This window comes from Anas acuta, chromosome 3, assembly GCF_963932015.1.
Source record: "Anas acuta chromosome 3, bAnaAcu1.1, whole genome shotgun sequence".
Lineage (NCBI taxonomy): Eukaryota > Metazoa > Chordata > Aves > Anseriformes > Anatidae > Anas > Anas acuta.
In genome coordinates, this window is record NC_088981.1 from 6,489,004 (window position 1) to 6,507,081 (window position 18,078).

At 47.1% G+C, this 18,078-nt stretch overlaps 1 protein-coding gene across 1 annotated transcript in view; it reads left to right on the forward strand.

The window, feature by feature from the left end:
- The first annotated feature begins 219 nt into the window (after positions 1-219).
- PCSK2 (proprotein convertase subtilisin/kexin type 2) overlaps positions 220-18,078 on the forward strand; it is a 103,128-nt gene continuing 85,269 nt past the window's right edge. The window contains exon 1 of the mRNA XM_068675449.1: positions 220-523. Coding sequence (XP_068531550.1) covers positions 332-523 — 192 coding nt within the window. The 5' untranslated portion in view covers positions 220-331. The remainder of the gene's footprint in view (positions 524-18,078) is intronic.

An 18,078-nucleotide genomic window follows, 5' to 3' on the forward strand; every position in this document is an offset into this window, starting at 1 on the left:
ATTGGCAGCGCGGCGATGTCCCCTCCCGGCGGGTGCCCCCCCTCCAGCCGCCGCGGAGCCGGCAGCGCGCTCCCGCCCCCCGGAGCAGCCCCCGCAGCCCGGCCGCTCCCCGCCTCCCGCTCGGCTTCGCCCCGTTCCCTCCCGGTGGGGTGGTTCGGTGTGTGTGTGTTTTCTTTTTTTTTTTTCTTTTTTTTTTTTTTTTTCCGTTCCCCCCCCCCCCCTCTTTTTCTTCCCGCTTTTCCCCCACCCCCCCGGCTTTCGGCCGCTTCCCCGCCTCGCCCTGCCGGCGCCCTCCCCGCGGCGCGGCGGGCTGCGGGTTAGCTGCGGGGCCATGCCGGCGGGGCCGCCGCTGCTGCTGCTGCGAGGCGCCTTCCTCCTCCTCCTCTTCCTCCTCCTGCTCTTCCTCGGCTCCCCGACCCGGGCTGCTGTCTACACCAACCATTTCTTGGTGGAGCTGCACGCCGGGGGCCAGGCGGAGGCCGAGCGGCTGGCTGCGGAGCACGGCTTCGGCGGGGTGCGCAAGGTAAAAGACCGGGGGGGGGGGGGACTCGGCGAGGGTGCGGAGCAGCTGGGGACCGCTCCTGGACCTGCCCGGGGACAGGGAGGAGACGGAGCCCGGCCGCTCCCGGGGTCAGGGGCAGCGGGGACGGAGCCGCTGCGCCCGCTCCTCGGGCTGGGAAGCTGGGGTCCCCCCCGTGCCCCCCGTTAGTTCGCTGCCCAGGGGCTCGCAGCGGGAGCATCCCCGCCGAGCTCCCAGCCTGCGGGGCCGGGCTCTCCCCCCCCCCCCCCACCCCCGGCATCTCCTGAGCCCGGCTGGAGCCGTAGCCGCCCCGAGCACCGCCAAGAATTGGAGCTGCATCTCCATGGAGAGCTCGCGTGCCGTGTAAATGGAAGATTTCCTGGGGGGTTGGCACTGAAGTTTGTGAGGCGGGCGGCTTTCTTGTTATCCCTGCTGTTCTCACGGAGAAATAGGGCGTCCCCAAGCCAAGGAAGCCGCTGGGTGTCGAGCCTGATAAGCGCTCGGTGTCTGCCACTAATCAATGCAAGTTGGGAAACTTCGAGTGCTGGTGGAGGCTGTTTGGGCTCCCGAGGAAGCCCCAAGTAGCTGTGGTGACAGGAAGGCTCTGCCCGGCTCCTGAGGAGCCCTGCTGCCCTGCAGACCTCTCCGTGTAGGTAACGAGCAGAGCCCTAAATACTTCAGGGTGCAGCCAGACCTGGGGGGTACAGGGAGAGGTTGGTGGGGTGCCCTGCTCCGGACAATTCCTGGAAGCCTTAATGCCCAACAGCACTCGGCTGGGAGGAGCGTGGAGGGAGAGCAGGCTGTGTGAGCATTGCTGCTGCTGCTTGTTTGGTGCTTTGTGGTGTGTGTGTGTTGTTGTGTGTTTTTTTTTTTTTTTTTTTTTTTTCCTTGGTAGTTATGCAATGAGAGACTGCTCTGACTTCCAAGGAAGTGAATGGGAATTGCATGCTGAACTTGAGTGAGTGATTTAAGCCCTTGATTTAAGTAGATGCCTATATCTCTATCTCAAAGGCATGTGAAGTGAGACTCGCTCCTTCAGGCTGCCTTGTCTCAACTCCGCTGGGGGCTCATTAGAGAAATGAGGACAAGATCAGCGCTGCTTTGACGGCAGCCAGTTCCTGCTGCTGATAAGATGCCTTTGTTTTGGGCTGACAGCCTTGTCCCAGTAGTGCTGGGGCTGTGCTGCTGCTGCCGCCCTTGGGAAAGGTTCTGTTGTGGGGATTAGGTCTTGTTACATGAAACTTCTTAGACGTGGCTCTTTGGTTGATGCTTTTCCCTTCTTATTACCCTCTGTCAGCACTCCCTGGTATCCTGGGGATATCAGTCTGATAGGGCCTCAGGAGGAGAGGAGAGTACCTTGCTGCAGAGCTGAATTTCTTCTTATTTTTTCTAGATGCTTAGAAATGATCCCATAACCCATGCGGGGAGGAGACCAGGGTTTTGTAGGATGAAGAAGTGCTGCTTCCGGGCTGTGACAGTCCTCTCCCCTCCGCCGTGCCCTCCCCAAGGCTCCTTGAGCATGTTAGGCAGCATACAGCTTCCTCACGGAAATCAATCTTGGAGCTCGTCCCAGCGAGAGCTGGAGGGAAGTCCCTTGGGTGTGTGGGAGGAGAGTACCTGCTGCCCAGTGTGTGCCTCGGGGGGGTGGGGGGGGCCCTGTTCCTGCCCTGGGTGTCTGTAGGAGCGAAGCCAGGCAGAGCTGTGGCATGATCTGCGTGAGCTGCAGGGGGGCAGGGGAGGTTGTGGCTCCTGTACTGTGCACATGCTGTCCCAAGAGGTTTCCAGCTTACATCATCCCGGTCCCTGAAAAGCTCGAAAGCCTCCTACCCCGCCCCCACAAGTGTGAGAGAAAATAGCACCCTACTATCTGCAAGGCAGCAATTTTAGGGAACGGGAAGAGTTCGTGGGGTTTAGCACTCAGCTGGCTGTGTCAGAGCATAATCCATTAGAGCCTGATAGCAATCTGCAAGGGAAGTGGGTAACAGGGGTTGGGAGGCAATAGTCGGGCGTCAATAAAAGCTTGTGCCATCTACTCCAGTGTTTCTTCGGTACTGAAGAGCCTCCTGATCTGTTTCGCTGTCATCAGGCTTGTCTGGCCTCTCAGCTTACAGTCTGCAGACTCTGCTTTCATGCGGTACTGACAGCGCGAGAAGTTGACCGTGGACACACACGCATATGGAAGCAGAGCTGTTAGTGGCACCCTCTGGGGAAGGACCATGTGTAGACAGATACGCTGCCTGTGTTTTCTGAAAATATCAGGAACCAAATTACAGAATCACAGAATTTCTAGGTTGGAAGAGACCTCAAGATCATCGAGTCCAACCTCTGACCTAACACTAGTAGTCCCCACTAAACCATATCCCTAAGCTCTACATCTAAATGTCTTTTGAAGACTTCCAGGGATGGTGACTCCACCACTTCCCTGGGCAGTCTGTTCCAATGCCTAACAACCCTTTCAGTAAAGAAGTTCTTCCTAACATCTAACCTAAACCTCCCCTGGCACAACTTAAGCCCATTCCCCCTCGTCCTGTCACCAAGCACGTGGGAGAACAGGCCAACCCCCACCTCACTACAGCCTCCTTTAAGGTATCTGTAGAGAGCAACAAGGTCGCCCCTGAGCCTCCTCTTCTCCAGGCTGAACAAGCCCAGCTCCTTCAGCCGCTCCTCGTAGGACTTGTTCTCCAGGCCCCTCACCAGCTTCATCGCCCTTCTCTGGACCCGCTCAAGCACCTCGATGTCCTTCTTGTAGCGAGGGGCCCAAAACTGAACACAGTACTCGAGGTGCGGCCTCACCAGAGCCGAGTACAGGGGGACGATCACCTCCCTAGCCCTGCTGGTCACACTGTTTCTGATACAAGCCAGGATGCCGTTGGCCTTCTTGGCCACCTGAGCACACTGCTGGCTCATATTCAGCCGACTGTCCACCATCACTCCCAGGTCCTTCTCTGCCAGGCAGCTCTCCAACCACTCATCTCCCAGCCTGTAGCTCTGCTTGGGGTTATTGCGGCCCAGGTGCAGGACCCGGCACTTGGCCTTGTTGAACTTCGTGCAGTTGACCTCAGCCCATCGGTGCAGCCTATCCAGATCCTCCTGCAGAGCCTTCCTACCCTCGAGCAGATCGACACACGCACCTAACTTGGTGTCATCTGCAAACTTACTGAGGATGCACTCAATGCCCTCGTCCAGATCATTGATGAAGATGTTAAAGAGGACCAGCCCCAGCACCGAGCCCTGGGGGACGCCACTAGTGACTGGCCTCCAACTGGACTTGACTCCATTTACCACAACTCTTTTGTCCCTGCACAGCCTTGCAACATCCTTATAGTCTTCCCTAGTGGCCTGCCCACTTTTCCAAAGATTATAAACCCTCTTTTTTCTCCTAAGATCAAGCCACAATTCTCTGTTGAGCCAGGCTGGTCTTCTTCCCCGCCAGCTCGTCTTTGGGCACATGGGGACAGACCGTTCCTGCGCCATTAGGATTTCCCTCTTGAAGAGCGCCCAGCCTTCCTGGACTCCTCTGCCCTTCAGAACCGCCTCCCAAGGGACCCTACCAACTAGTGTCCTGAACAGCTCAAAGTCAGCCCTCCAGAAGTCCAATACAGCGGTTTTACCGGTCCCCTTCCTGGCCTCGCCAAGAATAGAGAACTCCACCATTTTGTGGTCGCTCTGCCCAAGACAGCTCCTGACAATCACATCCTCCACCAGTCCTTCTCTGTTTGTGAAGAGAAGGTCTAGCAGGGCACCACCCCTGGTAGGTTCACTAACCAGCTGCATCAGGAAGCTATCTTCCACTCTCTCCAGAAACCTCCTAGACTGCTTTCTCTGGGCTGTGTTGTGCTTCCAGGATATGTCAGGGAAGTTGAAGTCCCCCACGAGTGCAAGCGCTGAAGATTTTGCAACTTCTGTCAGCTGCCTGTAGAACTCCTCATCCGTCTCCTCATCCTGGTTCGGCAGTCTATAGCAGACCCTGACCAGGACACTAGCCTTGTTGTCCCTGCTGATCCTAACCCAAAGGGACTCGACCTTGTCATTCCCAGCCTCGAGTTCTACAACATCAAAAGACTCTCTAATATAGAGAGCCACACCGCCACCCCTTCTGTGCTGCCTGTCCCTTCTGAAGAGCTTATAGCCAGGCATTGCAGCACTCCAGTCATGAGACTGGTCCCACCACGTTTCCGTGATGGCAACCAAGTCGTAGCCTGCCTGCTGCACGATGGCTTCCAGCTCCTCCTGTTTGTTACCCATGCTGCATGCATTGGTGTAGATGCACTTCAGCTGGGACATTACCTTATCCCCCGGCCTTGCCATTGTTTCCCCGGCACAGCTCCAAAACTGCAAGGAGAAGTGATGCTTTGCATACTTCAACCACATGCATAGTTTGGGTGATACACTGAATTAGTTACCTAAAGCCAATCCAGTTACCCGTGCCCGTGGTGGAGAAGAGCTGTAACTATCACTGTTGTTTCAGTGCGGGTACTTTCCCAGCAGGGGCACAAGGGCAGTCTGAGCTCTAGTCTGGGTGGATTTAAGATGTGGATGAGAGGGACTGCTTTTGTACTTGTGATGTATCATAGGTGTGTTTTAACATGACCTCATGGGAGCTGATTGCTGAATTACACATTTTTAGTGCACATGGCTTTGCCTGATAACAAACAAGCAGCACAAGTACATATTGCAGCTACTTAATAACATGATTTCTGCAGAAATGCGAGGGGAAACGTTGCCTTGAAGATTAATGTTATGAACTGCGCAATGCGCTCTCTAATTGATTCCTTGGCCGAGTTTCCTACTGTCGTTCTAAAACCACCATAAGATTTCAGGTGGGCTAAAATGTGGGCTTTAAATTCAGCACCTGTTGAACCGATTAAAAGGGGCTCAGTGCTCATGTAAACAGGTGTCTGCATTTAGATCTACAACCCCACCATGAGACACAGTCTCAAAAACACTGGCCAATTTTTCTTTAACCTTCCTTGAATTAATCCCCAGTAGAGGCTTCTATAACTCTAAATGTGCTATTTGATTTTTTTAACGTTTGCAGTTTTTTAATCAATTTGTACATGCCAATGTTAATTCTCTCTATTCCTTGTGAAACTAATACAGTGATAAAGCATGTTCTTTAACATGGTTAGTCTTACCATATTCAAGCAGTCAGGAGGCAGCCTCCTAGCTACATCATCTTAAATAGTGAGAAATAGGAAAGGAACAACTTTTTTTTTTTTCTTTCTATTTTCCTTCTGGCACAGTTGCCACCAGAAGACATTTCTTAATGCAGGCTGAAAAAAAAGGCCCTTTTTGATCTTGCCTTGCCATTCTAAATTCATTTCTACCAAGGAGAGTTGGATGAAGCGTTTGGAAAGGTCTCATAACTGCGATCAGAGTTTAGACATCTCTTTCCCTTTCAGCAGCAACACTGAGGCTGATACAATTGCCAATGTAGCTAAATGTTCCCCTTCTGGTAGCACTGAGGTGAAGGATTTTAAAAGGCTGGTGTTCAGTGGCCTTAGATTTTACAATGAAGACCAAACTTGGATTTCAAAACATAAGGAATCCTATGTGCCCTAAATTTCGTCTATTTTTTTTTATCCCTTGATATATTTATCACCTGGTTACCTCTCCCTCTAAATATTGCAAAAACCAGGTAACTCTTGCCACCGTGACTTTTCTGCTAGCCATTTTTGCTTAGGAGGCTGCTGGTTAAGGACCACGCTTTCTGGAACTGGCCATGAATTTCTAGATGAAAGACCATGAGCTTGGGTGATTTTACATTGCATAAACACAGATTTACTGAAAGCAAGACCTAACATGAGCCAAATTTCTTGCTTTGGTAGCCTCTGTCTTCTGCATCTAATGTGGAAACAGACACTGCAGCAGTGGGGCATCCCATCCAAAGAGGATGAGAGCCCAGCCTCCCACATGGGCCCTCTGGAGCCTGAGGACTCGAGGTCAAGCCTCAGACTGCAGCGTTTCTGTGCGCTAACACGTGTTTAATAATGAATTAGCTTTGTACCTTCTGCTGGCCTAGAGGAAAAGATGTTTGTTCACACAAAGGGATTCTTCATTATAGCAACAGAAAAACCTTTTAAGAAATGGAAGGTACAATGTAAATTTTGTAAGGAAACCAAAAGCTTTAATTTCCTAGGAGTGTTGCAATTTTATGTAACTAAGATAAGAAAAAGTAAATTTATGCAAATGCTAACAGTGTGCTGCTGAGATTCCAATAGGTCTCCTCACCATAAAGAGAATGCTCCAGTTTCCAAGAGAGTCTCTGAGCTGATGTGTTCAAATTAAGAGGAAGAAGCAATTAACTACTAGGAAAAGTTTGATCCTGCTGTGGTAAGGCACGCTGCTGGGGGATGATGGATTCTCCCTTTTCCAGAAAAACCCTGGCAGGCAGGAGCTGAGGAACTGCAGAGAGAGCAGCTGGGTTTGGAGGATCCTTGTGGGTTCCTCACATGTGGAGTGCAGACAGTGTGTCAGTGGGCCCTGGCTGTTACACCTGAGAGCAGTGCTTGTGGAGTTAAGTCAGAGTTATGTTGTGACAGTAGAGAGATTGCTTCAAATGTGGAAATAATGTATTCCCCTCAAATTCATGCTTTTTTTTTTTTTTCTCTGTTATTTTGCATTCTGCCTTGGGTGCAGAAACAGCCCCAGGAGCAAGCACTTCAGCTGGCTAAATAAAAAAAATCCCACGTTACTTAAATGTACTCGCTTATGCATGCGGAAGCTGTAAGCTCTCAACACGAAGAATGTAAAACGCACACTCAAGTACATCCCCAAGCCAGTACCTGTCGAGCTCCTCCTCTAGCAGGACCCAAACCAATTCCTTGTTGGTGCTGAGCCTTCTGTATGAGGTTTAAAATAATTACCTTGTCAGCTTCTCATAGCATTTATTCCGACTGTAAAACAAGAAGGTCAGACTCTCCTGCTACTGGTCCCTGCTGTAATTGCTCTATTACTGTTTTGAATACGCGGAACAATTCTGTTCCTTGGCAAAACACGCACGTTAAACCTTACCTTTACAGATAAGTTTGTTTTGTAAAACTGAGCTACAGCTCGGTAAACACAAAGATACAAAATTGCAGCTGTTTATAAAGCTGCCTGCATTTATAATTTTATTTATTCCATATTGCCTGAACTCATTGGCAAGATTGCACATGTGGTAGAGACCCAGGAAATGTGCTGCTAGTAATTCTTTTTTCGCTTGTTTTCTTTGTGCTGCAGCCCAACTGGGGACGTGTGGTTATTTGTTTTCATTTAAATTACATTTAGTTTTGCCAGTGTCAAGGAGAAAAATAGAAAGAGAAAACATAAGAAGAAGTGAGCCGCGTTTCCAAATATTGTGATCCCAACAGCAGAGCAGCGTGGTGCGTGCCAGCCTGTGGCCTAGCCCGAGCATTGCCCAATGAAAGCTGCTTGTGGTGCGCTGTGGAGGTACCAGGGCAGCTTTTGGCCATGACATGCAACTCAGGGTGTGAGGGCCTTATGCTGCTGAGGAGCATCAGGGCTTAAAGCTTGGATGCTGGTGGTGCCTCCTGCCTCATGGAAGGGAGAGCAGGCTCCTGCTGGAGCTGCCTGCACACCAGACCAGAGCCAGCGCATTCAGGTTGGCACAGCACCGCGGGACCTAGAGACCCCCCAGCTCGTTTCCTACAGTTCCTTCTCTAGGGAGTACCTGTGATGAGGAGGAGCAACCAGCAGAGCAGCCATAAGGAGTTCTTTCTTGCAATTTCATGGCAGGAAACAGGCTGTTGCCCTCCAGTGCTTCTCCTCACAGTGGTGAAGCTCCTTTTCCTAGTTCTGGGAAATCCCTTTAAAGTGTCACATGCAACGATGTCAGCTCCCTGTTATTTCTCTCCTCCATGATGGCATGAGGAGGTTTGTGCCACACGAGTAGGTTCAGGTTTTGCACCAGGACAGACGGATTTAGCATATGGGAAATGGATCTCTTGTTTTGTTTCCTTTGCTTCGGGTCTGCCACTTCCTTAGCTATTTCTGACCCATGCTGTGGAACGTATAGTTGAGTGGGATTTTCATGTTACCGACAGATAAACAATGAGTATTAGTATGGTGTCACTGGCTGTGACTACACCACCCTGCTGTCAGCCTAGCATCTCCTGCTTCTGTCCAGGTAGCTCATTAGCAGATGACTCCCAGGCTGTCTCTGGTTGTTCCATCACATAGGTATATTGGCTGCCTGCACACGTTTAACTTTAGGACCTCTTATGCTGTGGGTCTGCCTAGGACTCTGCTTGATGCTGGCATTCCTCTGGGCAGGGTCTCCAGGTGCTGAGAGCAGCCTGGTGGCCATTTCTAAGAGGTGATAAGGATATCAGTTCCTATTGCCTGCACCAAAGCCAAATTTGTCCCCAGCCCTGAGGCTTCAGGGCTGCTCAACAAAAGGATAACTGCTTTTGCAATAGTAAGCTGTCTCAGAGGGTTGTTTTTTGGGATCAGGCCAGACAGACAGATCTTATTGCTGTGTGACAGCCAGAACCAGATGGTTTAGGTTACTCTGCATGAGGTAGAGCATTATGTTTCTAGCTTGGGCGTTCAAATCCAGATCAAATCCCTAGACCAAAATAAATACATTGTCAATCCTCTCCCAGCTCAAAGTGCTTCCATCTGAGTACCTGAAGCATCCTTGGCATCTCTTTATCATCAGGCAAATGGTCCTAGAGGCTGACTGTGCTGCTAGGCTGGGTTCTTGCAGAAAGCACTGAGGTGAACTGTGGGATTCCCAATGTTATTGCAAGTGACCTGTACCCTCATCCATCTTTAGAATGATTCCAATTAAAATTAATCTGTGCAACTCAAGTTCCAAATGCTTGTGAAGCACTTCACAAGAAGTTGCAGAAATGCATGGAGAATTTATTTGGTAGCTAGTTTCAGTTAGTGAGCCCAGAGATGTGAGCGTGTTCATGGAAAATTCTGTGAGATGGAAATCAAGCCAAACCAATAAAAATGAGTGATAAATTCAATCAGTTCTTATTAAAATATTATACCTAGGAAACCCTCTTGTGCAGGTCAGCCTGTAGGACGGGTGGCTAGTTTCCATGCGAGCTGCAGTGACTGACCCTGCTGTGGTGTGTGGACCTGAAGTCTACCTTGGTCATGCGGTGCTGTCCTAGTCATCAGAAAGCACTGTTCATCTTTCTTTTCATTTCAACTTTTTCAAATAATTAAATGGGTCAGGTCTCTACAGGACGCTGGCTATGCAGTGGCTATAAATATTGCCGTGAGCAGCGTGGTGCTTCCATCTATCACTGGCCTCTGGTGGGAGGAAGCCGAACTGCTCGGCTATTTGTCAGGAGGGGATTTCTCCAAGCAACCCGAAGTCGTCTGCTGTCTTGTTGCTCTTGCTGTGAATCGATGAGAGCTCTGTGTTTAACTCTTGTAAGTTCATTGGGAAAGCTAACCCTCCACCACTGAAATGGAGCTTTTATGTCAGCTCAGAGCTCCTGGGCTGTGCTTTGGGATGCAGTGAGCTGTCCAAGGGAGAGCTGAATTTGTTACTGTGCGAAATTCAGTATGGCCACCTCAGGCAGTTTATCAGGCAGCATGAAATCCACCTAGGACATTGAGTTGCTCCAAAGCCAAAGTTGACTGAGCTCTGGCTGTGTTTGGCAAGTTCTGTGAGCACGTACCTGAAAAGGGACCATCTGCACACAGGGATTATAAACTAAACTAGGTGGTGGTGGTCCTAGTTTGCTCACTCACGAAATGAACTGGGATGTAATGTTCTTTGTCATGTACTATCTACCTTCTCAAACAACACTTCTGTGTAAATGTTATGTTCCTAACTACTTTGTCCACAGAAAGCAAATGGAAAGAGTGACCTCAGTGTTTGCATCAAACCAGTCAGCAAAAGCGCGTTCCTGATACTCCTGACTGAACTGGGTTATTTGCTTACCTGCTGAGTAAAAGGGTAACGTGCCAGACCTGCTTTCTCCTAGAGCAAACAACCACGTTGTGAAAACTAAAGCCCAACAACTATATATTTACTTATTATTAAGTAGAGAAACTTGAACTCTATTAGAAGCATATTTGGTATCAAACTGGGGCTAAACAGGTGAATATTTTAGATGGGTAGTAAAATAAAAAAGGAGGGGGGATATAGGCTCCCCTGTCCTGATGGCAGAGGATCCTCCTTTCTGCCTGTCCATGTTGTATGAAACACGGGTGAAATTAACTGGTGTGTCTGAAATCAGCTGTACAGCTGATTGCTGCCTTTGTCACTTACTGAGCAAGGCCAAGTGCAGCAGAAGTTTCTGCTTGAGGCTTTTAGCTACAGCCAAGATGTGGTGAATTCACTGTAACCTTAACCAGTCCCCACAGGGACCTGGTGCTTCCCTGTGTCAATTAATTTTAGAAATGTGTGTTGAGGAAATCTAGCGATTTACAAGTTGCTCTGAGCCAGTCGTAACACATTCGTCAATTCTGAATTTGGGTGAAGTATGACAAGTAGGAACCTGAACGTGTTTGCAGGTTTGAAAAAATAACTTGTTAACATCGGTGGAATGATGGTTGGGGGTCTGGGCATCATCTGATGTTTGATCTTCACACTGAAACCATTCCATTTCTCATACAACTTAAATACAGTTCAGAATAAAGTCCAGACAGAACAGATATGGATGTTTTTCTCTCTTCCTTCTGATGGGATTAAGTCGCTCAATTTCCTTCTGTAAAAATCCCCTTTCTTCCCTTTGAACTGAACATTGAGCATATTTTATTCACATTAAAAATATCGTACCTCAGTAGAGAAGCCAATATTCCAGACTCTAAAAGCTGAAACACGCTAAGTAATTAATTAAAAACCTATATTTGCCTTGCCTGGCTGATGTAATAAAGAATGATAACGTGTCAGCACATGCTGGATTGACCACAATTTCTGCCGGCAATAAACTTTTGTCATTTGTCAATTGGCAATAACGAAGCTCATTGCACAGCTGCCTGAAAGGTCAGGGAGGTAGGTCCTGGGAGGAAGGGGAAGAGGTGGTGGTGCTCTTTTCCTTCTTTTCTCATCGGTACCACTAACTTCAGGGCAGGTTTGGTTCTTCCTTTATGCACCATCTAATGCAGAGCTCTTGAACCCGCTGAGAGCAGCAAGTTGCGAAGTGATGACTGTGCTGTGGTGTGCTGGAGCTGAGGTGAGCTGTGTCCAGCTCACAATGGTGTGAGGAATGGTACAACTCATGTCTAATGGAGTCTTCAGCCAGCAGGGATTAATTACCGTGACTTTCCACTAATGTAGTCAAGAACTACAAAAACAAGGAAAACAGCAGTGCCCTCAGATTCCTGTTTTCCTTGGCACCATTGAAAATGTTTTTCTTAAAGCTTCCTTGAACTGCTTTTTTCAAGCCTATTACCTTAATGTCTTTTTAAAAAACAACAACAAAAACCAGCATGCCCTCCTGTACTTTAATGTGACAGTTTTATTTCTGCTTTTTGTCCATCAGCTTCTCTCCCATAAAGCATATATTTTTCTCCAGGAATTGATTGTTTCTCTGGGAACTGGGAGGTGTCTCCAGTGTGGTCTAACAACAGAAACCTCCCTGCGAAGCACTTTCTATCAATTGGCTACTGTTTGGCAGCCTAGCATTAAACAGACATGGAGAAAAAAGAAAAGAATAAAGGGCTTGTATAGAAAGAGCTACAAATCTTCCTTAAGTGTTGGGAAGGACTAGCATCTTTGCATTAGTGCAATTCACCTTTTCTGTGCTTTCTTGAGTTGTTCTTGTCAGTAACCAACTAATTTTGGCCTGAGCAGCTTTTGTAGGACTACTTCATTAGAGTTTGAGTTCATGACTTTGCTTTTAGGTGTTACGTTAGCTGAGCACTTGCACACATTTATCCTACACTCTTTGCTGCATGGACATAGATTAAAAAATGATGCTGAAGTGCTTTGCTGAAATTCAGGGTGTCTGTGAGTAGCCATGTCTTGTCCCTTCTCCATCTCTGAGATGTAAGTATCAGTAATTTTCAGCAGGGGCACACTCTATCTTAGTGCTGTGTTTCAGAAATAACAAACTTCTATTGCATGGTTTTATGTCAGTGATCTTAGAGCTGATCTTGCACCAGGTCCCAGTGTGACAAGAGTAGTCAGTCTTTTTGGCTATGTGCTAAAAAGGACAGAGCTACATTGTAGATCAGGAAGGAGGCAAAACAACCTTTGCTAGTAGTGCTAATTGCTGTCAGCAGTATTGGACCAGCTTTGTTAGAAATAAACCATGGTAACTTAAATTTGCAGACTGTAACTAAGTCAAGTTATTTATTATAACGTGACTTTTCCCTAAGGCAGTTGTGCTGATATGAAGAAGAGATTTCCAACATGTATTATTTAAAGATATTAAAATATTAACTAAGTACCTGTTGCCAAAGAGGCACCCGATACATACGTTTAGACATGCCCATTAGTATACGTGGACAATGGCACTTGGTGTTTTATAGTTCCAGTAGTGCTGTGCAAACATTAATGAAATGAATCCCATCAATAAATAAGATAAGTAGACAAGTACTTATTAGACCATACCATTTGACATGCAACTGAAACAAGACAATTACAGCTGTAATTGCCTGAAATTCTACTAAAAATAGTAGAAACGGGTTGCCCAGCATCTCAGAGGCACAGATTCTCAGAAGACTGGCCAGGGCTGAGCTGCAAGGAGCTGAAGACTCATGTCCTGGGTGTCTTAGCACTGGCTGTGTCTTGCAGCAGACTGCCACCATCAGAAACAACATTGTAAAAGGAAGAAGCAAATTAAAATCTTGCAGATAGAATGATCTTGGTGTGAAGGATATTTGGGGTGTGAAAGCTTTCACAAAACACTACTGTCTTGGTCGGTGCTTTGAAAACACAGAAGAGCCTTGAAAGAATGCTAGGATATCCAGAGGCACTACCCCATTGCTCCAAATAGGAAACAAGTGTGAACAGTAAAAATTTTGTTGGCCTGTGGTCATAAAACATAGTGCCTGGACTTGCCTGAGGTGCTCCTCTTTTTACAAGACATATGAGGGCATAATGATTGCTAGGCCTTCATTTAAGCCTTTCCACCCAACAGTAACAATCGGCAGCTCCCAGTAATGATGATCTGGATCAATCCAGACAGTGCAATGTTATTGTGTAAGCAAGAACATCCTTCTCTAAACCTGAAGAGTATCCTGCTCAGGCTGGATTCAGCAATGCACGTGGTAGAATCAATAATGTGTTTTATGGTTACTGGGGAGTAATGGATAAAACTCTAAAATGCACAGATCCATTCACATAAGCTAGAATGACTCTTCTAAAAGCCTGAAATGGCTTGTCCAATTCGCTGATAAAACTAACAGCAAATCCCCAACCTTGTTGCTGATGACTTTTGGATGCTTGTGGGATGAAGCTCTTCAGTGACAAAGTTAACAGCAACATAAATACAGTAAAACATTAAACCTCAATGAGTCATTCAATGGCAAATCAAATTCTAAGTATCACAAAGTTGAAGCCAAACCAATGGGGCAGTTACTTGCAAGCACTATTTGAGTTAGTGTGAGAACAAAACTAATGAGAAAATGAGAGCTAGACTTTGAACATCAGAAGCGACCTACCTGAATGCAAGTAGCTGTGTTTCTCTTATGGCCTCTGGAGCAAGAGAGAAGCTCCTGGGGCACAGCTCTGCTCAGTTAATGTGGCCACCTGAAATAGGTCAGATGAATCACGCTCTGAAAGAAGTCTCTTTTTTTTTTTTTCTGTGAATTGTCTGGGGAGCTCAGACGAATTCCCCATGGACATCCTGGACATGTAAGCATAACTCCAAACTGGTTCAATTTCTTCTGCTTATTTATCTGCATTTACTTATGTCCAGCTATTAGGAGGACTATTTAACCTCGTGGTTGCTGTGTGCAAAAGAACTAGAAAAAGGACTTCCAAAAAAAAAAAAATATATCCAAAGGAATATATTCTGCAGCCTTTGGATACCACGCACCTGACTTTATCATGTTTCTAGAGGAAACACTTCAGAGAACATTGGAAACCATGATTGCTGGCTTGAAAAAGACTAAATATAACTTTTAAGCAATGTTGTCATGTTCTCACAGGATAACCAATATCCTAAAAAACAATAACATGTCTTTGTTACCATGTGTATTACAATATTTCTATTGACTTCAGGACAAAGGAAGAACAGATCAATGTTCTCCAACCAAGTAGTCACAATCCTGTCTTATTGCTGCCAGTAGCTGCTTCCCCTGAGAGGTGGCTGGATGCACGTGAAACAGAGCCAAGAACATCTCTAAGTAACTAAGCCAGGCGTTTCTGAATTACTCTGAGGAGAAATGTTGAACTCTGTTAATCACCTGATTTCACAGAGATCATCCTGTGCATGAGGGATGTTTTAATAGGAGGTTTACGTTTTGGCAGCGTTGAAGCCATGGATAACACCTTCACGTGCCCGATTTGCCAAGATAAGCATGATTAGGCTTCATTATTACTTGGACGGAGAAGCAGGTGCAATGTGAAGTGGGCCAGGCAGACTGAGTCACAGCATTTGGGCCTGGCTTGGTTGCTCCAGCCTCCTGGGCAGCTCAGAGCGCGTGTGGATCCTTAGCTCCACCTGAGCTCCTTCGGCTGAGGCTCCTAAGTAATTATAACAAACTAATGAGAAAGTGTGAAATCCTTGCCTGGGGCCTTGGGGACACAGCAGACTGGATTTCATGTTGAGCAAGCTCTGGCACAGCTTCAGTCCTCTGTGCTGTGCCGCACTTCTCCTCCACCAACATCTGAATTAATCCTTTCTCGTTTGGGCTTTGTTCTGTGCTATTTCCATGCCTCGGGCTGCCTGCGTTTCTAGCTGGCTCTGCTCTTACATGCTCCTCGTCGCTATAGTGAGTGAGTGCCTTTGACTTCAGATTGGGCTCCCATCTGTGTATTTAAAAGTAAAACGATTTCTAATGCTAATTGGGGTGAGGGAAAATGAGAGAAAGAGAGTTGAAAAATTCATATTGAATATTTATAAGCATCCTCAGTGCATTTGGTGAGGCTGGGATGAAAAGGTTTCTAAAAGGTTTCTAATTTCTGCTGTGAGGCACTTTGTTGCACTTCAACTCTGATGGCAGCTGAAGGAGTGGGGCCTGTGGGGCCCGCAAAGGCTCCCAACACATTTACTTGTGCCAGGTTTAGGCTGAATTTTCCGTTGGTGTAATTACTGAGCAGTAATGGGATGAAAGAGCTCACCTGTGTGGGTTTATGGCCCCTTTTAAAGTCAGGAGCTGCGCTCTGTGGAGGAGAGATGCTTTGTGTTAGTGTACTTTTTAAAAAAATATTATTTAAATTGAGGGTGGATAGTTTTTTTTTTATTATCTTTTATTTATTTATTTATTTATTTTCTCTCCTTTGAGCAGACAATGGGTTTCTTCAGCACCAGTATTGGTTGGGGTCCCCACATGCCTGGCCCCGTATTGGTGCAGGCAAGGAGCCCTAAGGAAGGTCTCTGAAAGCCTGCCTGGATAAGGACTTCTTGTGAATCTTACTCCCGTTACTCTGAATTCAGTGATGATTAAGAACAGTGACCCAGGGGTAACTGTTATTAGACGTTGCATTTTTTAAATATTTTGTTCAGAATAAGTTGTTATGGACTGTTGGCTCCACTGGTAACTTGGGCGAGGAACCTTAGTAGTAGGTTCAGGTAAGCTGCTTTAGGATGATGTGGTATCAAGGAGAAACCACTGGAAGCGAGACGAGAAGCTCGCAGAGTACTGGAGGGATGCTCTTACATGATGCAGCAGGACAGGCTGCCTGTGAAGTCTGGGCAGAGATCAGTCCCCTTAAAATAGGCTGGGGCTGTCTGATCTGCTCTGGGCTTCCTGTGTGTGCCATAATTTGCTTGCGAGACTTGCAAAATAGAGCCCTAAAGTGAGGCAGTAAAACTTGGTGTGAAAGATAAGCCTGGGAGCCAAGGTTCCTCTTTAGGCTTGTGTTGTTGTATCTGTCACCTCTTAACAATACTGACAGGCTGTGAATTCTGGACCTCTCACTGAGTGCCAGGTAAAACACTGATCCTGCTGGCGGCTCTGGTCAGTATTTTTAAGCTTCTAGTTTTAGCATTTACTGGTGCTTCAGTACACATTTGCTACAGACATGCCCTGGCCAGATTACACTGATGCTTTTGCAGTTGTTATCAGGGTTAGCTGTGCCCAAGGTGGCCTAGGTGCTACCAGTTTAGAGCAAGGGACGGTCTGAGTTCAGGCTTTCTGTAGTTAATTTTCTATGAACCTTGGCATTGCTGTGCAGCTGATCTTGATGTCCTTTGCTTTCAGACAGACAAAATTAAGCCTGGTGCCACTGTGTATTGTGCAAGGGAAGCCTGGAAATGCAGTTGGACCTTCTCGGTCAAGCAGACAGAGCAGGATGGGAGCCATCTGCCCTGCCACAGCTGGGTGCTGCCCTGTCCTGGATCAGGCTCCCATGGGGAAGAGGCTGCCCTGTGCGTGCTTTTTCCTTCTTGGAGCAGATGAGTAGCCAGGGGCTCAGCTGCAGACTGCCTTTAAACCATGGCTTTATCTTCTTTTTATTTCAATAATAATTGCACCTGGACAGCTCCGTCGCAGCAGTCATCTGATAAAAGCAGAGATGCCTCAGAGCCACAGGTACACTGAAACAGTGCACGACACGAAGCATTCCCTGATTCCTTCTGTACCGAATGGTACATCCTAGCCATTTTTCTTTCCAGATAAGACTCTCCCGTTTAAAGAGTTATTTTCTTTCTTCCATTTAGTTGAGCATTGAAAATTTAAAAGTAATTTTCTGGTCCTCATCCTTTTCAGGAAGGAGGTTAAGCGGGATTTCATCTTTACTTTAAGTAGTACTTCATCAAGGCGGTTTCAAAGCTAAAGAAAAGGAGGAAATGGGCTGATGTATGATGTATTGCTCCCCATTCTGTGTTGACTTTGTGATTGTTTTTGCTTCTGTTTTTTTTTCAACTGTAATTTTATACAAATTATGGCAAGTAACGAAGTGCCCATAATTCCTGAGATTCTCGGAGTCCTTCTTTGTATTGGGCCATATTTATACATTAAGGCAATTGTAGACCCTCTCCTAACTCTTACTAATCCTCCTTACTTTAATTTTCAAGTGCTTTCCAGTAATTATTTATCTTACATAATTGCTAATTTTCCTGTGAGGGCAGGAAGCTTTGTTCCTGTCTTACAGAAAGCCTGAGCCACAAGGCTGAGTGCGTTACTCTTCCATGTTACGTGCACAGCCTGCTGCTGAAAGGGGATTTTACTCAAATACAGTCCCAGCTTTACAAGGAGCATATTACAGAGTAGCTGCTGCTGGTGAATCTTTGGAGCTTCTAACGCATGTGAGCCCTTCTGTTTTCATTTCACCTCATTGCATTCAGTATCCATTTTGCTCTGCAGAGCTCCTAATGAGTGCTGACCTCCCAGAGAAACTAATAGCAGGATCATGAACCCCGCTGTGAGGTCCCTGTGTCCTGGCATTTGGCTGCTGCGGAGAAGTTACGGGGCCGGTAACAGGAGCTCATCAAAAGTGGAGCACTTCTGTGGCTGCTTGTGCTATTCACAGG